Genomic DNA, 8,789 nt, shown 5'->3' on the forward strand with positions numbered 1-8,789 from the left:
AGGCAGCACTGAGCCGTCTAGGGAAGTGCAAAGATCATATCCCTTTGGCCTAACACCTGCCTGGCAGCGAGGATGGCAGAGACTGCATGCAGGGCGTGAGGAGCCTATGATGCCGGGTGCTCAGGACCATCCTTCCTTCCACACACAGGCGAGAGATTCAGGACTACATCCCAGCCCAGCTCTACCGCTCCCTGGCCGGCTCTGCCTGGCTCGGCCTGCTGGGCCAGCACCGACAACAGACACAGGCGCTCAGCCCCCACCAGGCCCGGGCCCAGTTTCTGGGTAAAAGTCTGCAGCTGGGGTGGATAAGCGAAGGGCACCCCACTACGGAAGGGGTTCTAGAGGCAGGGGAGGGAGGCACCTTTTTCTTTGCACAAAGGCATTTTCAGTGTTAGCAGAGCTGAGCAGCTGCCTGGAGAAAACACCTTTCCAAGAAGTTCACCAAGACACCACTGAGGCTCTGGGCAGCTGTGGGCAGATGCAGGGGGGCTGGAGAGGAGGAGGAGCCTTGGGGTGAGGACACAGATGCTGGACACAGCGGAGGGAGGACACAGGCAGCAGGCTGACTGACCACCCCCTCTCCCCTCCCTAGGTCTCATCAGCGCCCTACCCATGTTCGGCTCCTCCTTCTTCTTCGTCCAGAGCTGCAGCAATGCCACGGTGCCAGCCCCCTGCATCCTCGCTGTCAACCAGAATGGCCTCAACTTCCTCAGCACTGAGACCCACGTGAGTGGCCTGAGCCTGGCACCTACCCCCTGTCCTCCGAGCGTACTCCCTGGGGTGGGGGACACTGAGCTGGGCAGCGGTGGAAGCCAGCCCCAACACACCGCAGGCCCGCTCTGAGCCTCACGTGCCCATCCGGAACATGGGTATGATAGCAGAACCCAGCCCTCGGGCTGTCCTGAATGTTAGCATGGTGGGCGCTCACATCTAGCACATGGGTCTGCTCCGCCTGCCTGAGCAGCCGCAGACTGATTTCTCGAGGGTCTGGAGGCCCCAAGCCAGAGAGCAAGGACCTGGTGGGGTTCGTTTCCCCTGAGGCCTCTCTCCTTGGCCTGTATAGATGGCCGCCGGCTCCCTGGGTCCTCACATGGACTTTCCTCGGAGCGCACATCCTTGGTGTCTTCCTCACATCCAAGTTCCCTCTTCTCCTAAAGACTCGGGATGGATCTGAACTATGCCCACCCACCCCGATGGTCTCATTTCAACTTAGTTCCCTCTTTCAAGGCCTTGTCTCCAAATATAGTCACGGTCTGAGGGACGGGGCTTTAGGACTTTATTGGAGGTGATCTAGGAGATGCTGGAATGAGGAAGTGAGACCAGGAAGGGACAGGCTCACGCACCTTGGGAACACACCTTCTGGAAGGTTGTGTGAGCAGCCAGTGGGAACTGGCGCTCAGTGGGGAGGGGGAGGGGGCGGGGCTTGAGACAGTCTGGGACACACCCCTGGCAGGATGTTCTGGGGGTGAGGGAGCTGGGGTGTCTAGGCACCTTGTCACCCCCTGTCACTAATCATGGCATTAACTCCCATTGCCCTGGCTTTCTATGTTTGGGCACAGGGTTTGCTTCTGGGGGCGGAAAGAAAGCTCCAGGCAGAGAGGGGCCGACTTAAGAGGCAGCTTGGGTGGGAAGGTCAGGGCACCGCTGGTTTCTACCGCACTCTGGGATCCCAAGTATTCAGAACAGAGCCCAGCACCATGGAGATGGGTGCGTCCTATTTGTAGAATCAGTTTCACAGGGGAGGAAACCGAAGTCCAGAGAGGTAAAGTGACTTGCTTCATGTCACACAGCAAGTTGCTGGGGAACTGGCACTCCTGCTCCGGGGGTTGGTGGGGGGGTCCTGCCTCCTGCTGATCTGATCTGCAGGGGAGAAGTAAGGGTGGGTGAAACTGTCCCACCCACTGGCCTGTCTCCTCCCCTCTCCCTCCAGGAGCTGATGGTGAAGTTCCCCCTGAAAGAGATCCAGTCAACTCGAACCCAGAGACCCACAGCCAGCTCCAGCTACCCATATGTGGAGATCGCGCTGGGGGATGTGGCCACCCAGCGCACCATGCAGCTGCAGCTAGAGCAGGTGGGCCCAACCCTGGCCCCAGGCCTCAGCCTCCAACCCAGCCCCTCCCTCATTAGTTCTACCCACCAGGACCTCTGCCAGGCCTGCCTCCATGGTAGGTCAGGTCCTGGCCATACCCCCCCCAGGATCATCCAGCCGGGTGCTGGGGACAGAGCTGACCCAGTTAACCCAACTGAGCACAGAACTGTGGGTCATTAGGGTAGTCTGGCAATTAAGCATCTTAGTGGTGGGCTCATGGGAAAGGGCCAGGTTATTTGTAGAAGATTGAAGAGTTTGTTGGGGAACTAGGGAGACACAGCTGTCCTAGGGCAGGTCTTAAAAGCCCTTAAATGTCAAGATAAGACTCTGGGGCATTCCGAGGGCACTAGGGAGCCACAGAAGGTTGGTGAGAGGGCAGGGACACAGGAAGTCTGAGGAAGCTCACCTGGACTGAGGCTTGGAAGATGGATGATGAGGTCTGGGGTTGAGGGTGGAAAGGGTGTGTTCCCATGTGACAGAGGGAAACTGAGGTCCACCTGTCCTGTACCTTCCCATATCTGGAGCAACTTTGGCTGCTTCTTAAAAGGCATGGCTGATCTCTAGACTCCTTTCGAAGTCTCACATCCCTGGGGAGAGAAGATTGAGGCCCAGGGAAGGTCTGGGACCTGAGCTAGGACATGCATGTCTGCGCCTGCCAGCCTTCCACAACCCCCTCAAGATCTGGGCCCATGACCAGCACCCACACCGGGGCCTCCCTTGGAGGGGCTGACCTCCCAGTGCAAGACGGAGGGACTCCCGTCGCCCTGGCCCTGCCTCTGAGGGACACAACAGAGCCCTCCATGTACCCCTTGCAGAGCCTGCAACTCAGGACCAAGCCCCCTGGTCTGCTTCCCACCACACTCCAGTCCCGCTCCTGCCAAGCTCACCCCCAGTCTTGGCCTTCCTTTCTGGCCTGGCCTGCTTCCCAGAACCTTCCTTTCTGAGCTCACACCACAGCAAACTTACCTTCCATATCTTCCTGGGCTCCTTTTCTGCTGCCCCCTCTTCTGGAGGATGTCTAAGTATGGCTGAGTCTGAACCCCTCGCCCCTTCTGGCCCTGAGGCCTCCATCAGTGCTGTGACAGCCCCCATATTTCTGGCTCCTGCCCTCACCCCTCATCTCCCTGGAGACCAACAGTACTTCTCAGAACCCTCACAGGCACTCGGGTCCTAACCCAGGGGCCCTTTCCATCCCTCTTGCCTCCTCTCTCTAACTTTCTGGCCTCTGCTCTCACCCCCCTCCCCTCTGCGCACAGCCCTGGCCTCTTCCAGCACCCTGATGCCAAGCTTGCCCTTGCTTTTCTGCCCCAAACCCTTTGCACTCACTGTCCCGTCTACCTGCAGTGCTCTTCCCTGGTTCATTCCTTCTCTCTATTTGGGTGGCAGCACAAGCATCACCTCTTTCCAGAAGCTTTCCCTGACTCTCCTCCCGGATGTATTACTGTCTTCACCTGGGCAGACCTCCCTATGGCATGTAGATCTGTCACTTGTTTAAATATTGTCTGTCTCCCCAACCAGAACACCAGCCCCCAGAGGCCCAAGCTGTGTCTATTTTGTCCACATTGGGTCCATAGCACAGCCCCTGGCATGTAGTGGATGCTCACTAAGTGGTTGGTACCGTGGATGGTTGGATGGGGCCTTTTTGGCTTTTCCACTTCCTTGCAGACCTCCAACCCTTTTATGCTGCTGCCTCTGCCTCTGGCATGTTTGACTGAGGGGTGGGGCGCGTTCATTCAGCACATAACCATGGAACGTCTCTATGTAGCGGGCTCTGCACTGGCTACAGGGATCCCCTCAGCCCTTACCCCCACCAAGCCCGGAGTCAAAGAATCTTTCCAGCAGACCCCATGATCAGTGCTAAGGACGATGTAGCTGAGCTATCTGGGATGTAATTAGCGAGGGCTTCCAAGAGGAGGTGATACTGAGTATGGTGGCAGTGCAGCCAATAGACCTAGGTCCCTGCCTCGCCCACCTCTGACAGGCTGCTTGAGGAAATCTCAAGGCACCCCCACTTCTTACTGAGCTTCAGTTTCCACATCTGTCAAGTGGGGCCACGGCTCCATGGAGGCCTCGCTTGTGGCACGTGGGTGGGAGGGCTGGCTAGGGCATCGGCTGGCATGGTGTGGACCAGAAGGAATATGGTGCAGGAAGCTTTCAGAATGGTGCCTGGCACACCGTCCCGTTCAGTCAGCATCCTTTCTCTACCTCTGTCAGAGCAGCTCCCGTGGCCCCTTGGAGATCCCTGTGGGGCTACCACCACTGCCTGCGGTCTGAGAACCATGCTCAGGTGGATTTTCCACACTTTCTGCTGCCTCTCCTCCCCACCCCATCTGGGAGCCCTGAGGCTGGCCCATGGCTTATTCTCGGCCCTGGGTGCCAGGTGGTAACCACGGCAACACATCACTAGACGCTGACCATTCATCTACTACACTAATATTTTTTCCTTGCAAAGGGTTTACATGTAACAAAACGTCACAGAATTCACGTGCCCATCCAGAACATGGAATTCTCCCTGCAGCCCTGTGAGGCAGGCCCTGGGAAACTGAGACCCTAGTGATGAGGCCGCTGAGACTCTGAGAGGTGAAGTCACCAGCCCTAGGTCATACGCGTCAGGTGCAGCAAAGCTGGAAGATGCACTAGGTCTTCTGCTTACTGACTCCTTTCAGCCTAGAGGTGGGGACAAGGGTGGGACCTGCCAGTACTCTCCCAACCACACCTCACCCCAAGGCGAGAGCTGGGGAAGTGTTGCTGGGTGCGGGACTCTCACCATCTCTCCTGCAGGGTCTGGAGCTGTGTCGGGTGGTGGCTGTGCACGTGGAGAACCTGCTCAGTGCCCGGGAGAAGCGGCTCACGCTGCCCCCCAGTGAGATTACGCTGCTTTGATCCAGCCCCCAGCCCTCCTGCTGTCCTTTACCAGAAGGCTTGGCCCCAGGGGACTTACTGGGCCTCTGTGGGCCAGTGACCCCTGGAAGGGGCCAGACCCTTGATGCGGAGACCAAGATTGGGTAGGACAAATGACCTAAGTCCCTGGGAACACAAGAAGACAGATCCACAACTGGGATGGAATTGCAGTATGCAAACTTGGGTCAGATAACAGGAAGAACTTTCAAAGGCTGGCCCATGGGGACTGGAGTCACATACCCCATATGGGCCTGGCCCTGACTCACACCCATGGCAGAGAAGCCCCACACCAATGGCCTAGTCAAACTGGACTGTGAATTTGGTTTACCGCAGGTCTGATTTTTTTTTTAAGATTTTATTTATTTGACAGACAGAGATCACAAGTAGGCAGAGAGCCAGGCAGAGAGAGAGGAAGGGAAGCAGGCTCCCTGCTCAGCAGAGAGTCCGATGAGGGGCTCAATCCCAGGACCCTGGGATCATGACCTGAGCCAAGCGCAGAGGCTTAACCCACTAAGCCACTCAGGTGCACCAGGTCTGATGTTCAAGTCTGCCCCAGCCCCACATCTCAGCCCCTCACGTGTCCTCCTTGAGTGCTCCATGCACTGCTGGTCAGCTGGGATTTGGGACCCTTGGTCATGTCTGTGCACATAAAAGATGTGCCTGGCAGCCATCCCCCCCCCCATGCAGTTGCTGAATAGCTGGAAAAGCGGTGTAAGGGAGGAGGCAGGAACTGGAGGCCCAGCTGGGCCCCTGACTCACTGCCCGTGATTACAGCTTCTAGCAGAGACCTGTCCCTACTTCTCCCTGCAGACCCCTGTCCCCCAACTCCACACTCATTAGGTGGCCTCGACCCCAGGGCCCCATTGCTGAATGGCTAACACAAGGTTTGAGGGGTATAGTGGTGGGAGAGAGAAGTTTCATATCAGAGTCTGGGGAGGAAGAAGTCTGGGAAAGGCTTCCTTAGAGAAGGGAACATTGGTGTTGGGTTTTGAAGGATGGGTAGATGTTTGCTAGGAATAGATGGAAGGAAAGTGAATGAACGTTCCAAATAGAGAAAACAGTGTTCGTTCCCTACTGTTATCCCCCCAGAGCCTAGGACAATGCCTATCACAGGGTGGGCACTTAAGCGTTTGTTACACGGATAAAAGAATAAATAAATGTTGATGGAAAGTGTTGGTGTTTTGGGGAACTTGGGGAGGACAGAAGCACTAGGCTTGCAAGAAGAAGGCTGGATAGCTATGTGAGGGCTGGAGCCATGGTGCCCTGAGGACCAATGTATTTACTCATTTGGTACCTATTAAGCACCTGCTGTGTACTTGGCAAATGCCAAGCCCTGGGACTTGCTCACAGTGAAATGGCTATAAACCATGACAAGGTCTGTGAGTGGGACTTAGGCAGGTGAGGAGGGGAGGGAACAGCATGTGGACATTACTCATGGAAGACTTGAGACTGAAGAGGCCAGCGTGGGTGGATGGAGCCAGGCTTGCAGGCTACGCTAAGGATTTAGGATTTCATCCCAAGAGTAATGAGGAGCCTTCAAGGTTTTTCAGTGGGAGAGGGGGTAATCTGCTCAGATCAGACTTTGAAGTGGTCATTTGGACCACAGAGCAGAGAGAACGTAGGGGCCAGGGAGACCAAAGTGGGGGCTGCTGTTGTGTCAGCCAGGGAACTCTGTGGTGTGGACACTGGTGGTGGTGACAGGTGGGGAGAAGTTGGCATCTCAAGGAGATCAGTCAGGCTGTCCTGAGACAGAGAAGGTCAAGGAAGAGCCCTTCATACGCCATGGGGCTGTCCTACTTGTAGCACTGTCGGGCTGGCTTTCCCCAAAGCCAGGCCAGCGCATGTAGCTGATTTGGGAGGTGAGGGAAGTGGAAAGGGGCCAGAAAGAGTGCGTTATCCATCAGGCTACCCCTGCTGCAATTACTCTGTCCAGGTGAGAGGTGAGAGGCCTTCTGGGTTTCAGAATCCAGGTGGGCCATGTGAACATGGCCCCTTGGAAGTGGCTCCTTGAGGTTGAGCAGCCCGGCTAATGCGCATGGAACCAAGAGGAGCCTTCTAGCCCACCCCTGGCTGGGGTGCAGATCTGAGCTGGAAAGGTGACTGAAGGCTAAGTTTTGGGGGTAGTTTGCTATACATAGCATTGGATAACACCAGAGCTTTGGGGATTTCAGGACCTACCAATTCAAGCCCTTGTAAAAGGAGGTCACAATCTCTACAAGGCAGAGAGGAGAGTCAGGGGTGACAGGAGAGTCAGACCCTGCTGTGTCCCTCAGGCACTGTAGGGGTATGACACTGGGTCCTTCTACCTAGACCGGGCCCTAGAAAGGAACTCCAGGTAAGTGTGGGGAGATCCAGAGCAGAAGGGACCAAGCCTTAGGGTCCCTGGTTGAGCGTGTGGTGAGAACCATACAGTAGATAGGTCTAGGTGGCCCGGGAACCCGACAGTCAACTGGTACAGGCTTGAGGTCCCAGATGGGTATGGCAGGAGGCATCATATTTGGGCACCGAAAAGTAACCAGAAGGACTTCACTGCATCCCCTGTGTGGGACAAGTGGCTAGACTTTGCAGGTTCCGGTGTCCACATACTCTCCTTGCTGGCTCCCCCTGCCTGGGGGTGCCACCTGCTGCCCAGAACCCACAAGCCTATTAAGAGAATCTTTGCTGTGGAGCCAGAGAGGACTGTGTTCAAATTCCACATTTCCTGTTTAGCTGTGTGGCCTTTTGTCTCTTGCCCACTCTGAGCCTCTGCTTCCTTCTTTGTAAATGGGAAGCACTGACAGAGGTGTTAGAGCAAATATTTCCTAAGGGGTATTATTATGTCCAACACAGGATACAAATACATGTCTGGGGTGGGGGTGGGGAAGACATTTTTTCCTTTAAAAAGCTAAATCTTACCAAGTTTTTACTCTGCACCAGGCATTTTACATACACTAATGCACTTAACCCTCAAGTACCCCAGTGAGGTGGGTACTATTATCACTGTTTCATAGATGGGAAAACTGAGGCCCACAGAGATGAAGCAGGTAACCACTAAGTGGCCTAGGCAAGATTCGAACACAGGCAGTCTGGTTCCAGAGTCGGTGGCTGTCTCTCACTAAGGCTCAGAGAAGGGAGGGCCCTGGCTCCAGAAGAATCAGAAAGGAGCACGTGGAAGCTTACAATGAGGGGTCTGGGATGGGAGGGGTCGTTGAGACCCAGAGAAGAGGTGATCCTCATCCTTGGCTGGGTGAGAGAAGCTGGTCTCTGCAGAGTCGTCTCTGGAAGGATTTTCTTATGACTGTGTGATAGTGACCTCCCTGTTAAGCAGGTGTGTGGACAGAATCTAGTGCCCCCCCCATGTTAGAGGGCAGTTTAAAGGTGGGTGGGTGCTGGGTTCTGAAGGGCCTGAGTCACCACAGGCCAATTGCTCATTATGCGGGCAAGGGATCCCTGCCAATGCGTTCACACAGCATGGCCCAGGCACAACTGAAACGGGAGCCCCTGGCTGACCACAACCTTGCCCACTGGCCACCTTCTCACAACCTGCAGCTGCCTTCCTACCACCACCACCATCAGCGCCCCCACTACGCTGTGTCAGAAAGGGGCAGGAGCCAAACTTACTATAGGCTTCAGGCATGCCGCATTTTCTGTTGCACCTGCTGCTGCTTAGGAAGGTGGCCCAGCAGGGAGCTTGGGGACAGCTCTAGAGTCCCAGCCATCAAACAGGCCCTGCCAGCCTAGCTTTGCCCAGCAACACAACGCACACTTCCCAATAGCAACTGGCAGGCCCTTCAGTTTGGAAACTGAGACCCTGAATACC

At 55.9% G+C, this 8,789-nt stretch overlaps 1 protein-coding gene across 1 annotated transcript in view; it reads left to right on the forward strand.

Moving 5' to 3' along the window:
* Window positions 1-7,890, forward strand: part of MYO15A (myosin XVA) — a gene marked incomplete at its 5' end in the record, with an annotated part of 51,149 nt that extends 43,259 nt beyond the window's left edge. The window contains 4 exons of the mRNA XM_082708523.1: window positions 149-282; window positions 593-726; window positions 1,931-2,071; window positions 4,871-7,890. Coding sequence (XP_082564649.1) covers window positions 149-282; window positions 593-726; window positions 1,931-2,071; window positions 4,871-4,972 — 511 coding nt within the window. The 3' untranslated portion in view covers window positions 4,973-7,890. The remainder of the gene's footprint in view (window positions 1-148; window positions 283-592; window positions 727-1,930; window positions 2,072-4,870) is intronic.
* Window positions 7,891-8,789: the final 899 nt, after the last annotated feature.

This window comes from Mustela nivalis (assembly GCF_964662115.1).
Source record: "Mustela nivalis genome assembly, chromosome: 17".
NCBI lineage: Eukaryota > Metazoa > Chordata > Mammalia > Carnivora > Mustelidae > Mustela > Mustela nivalis.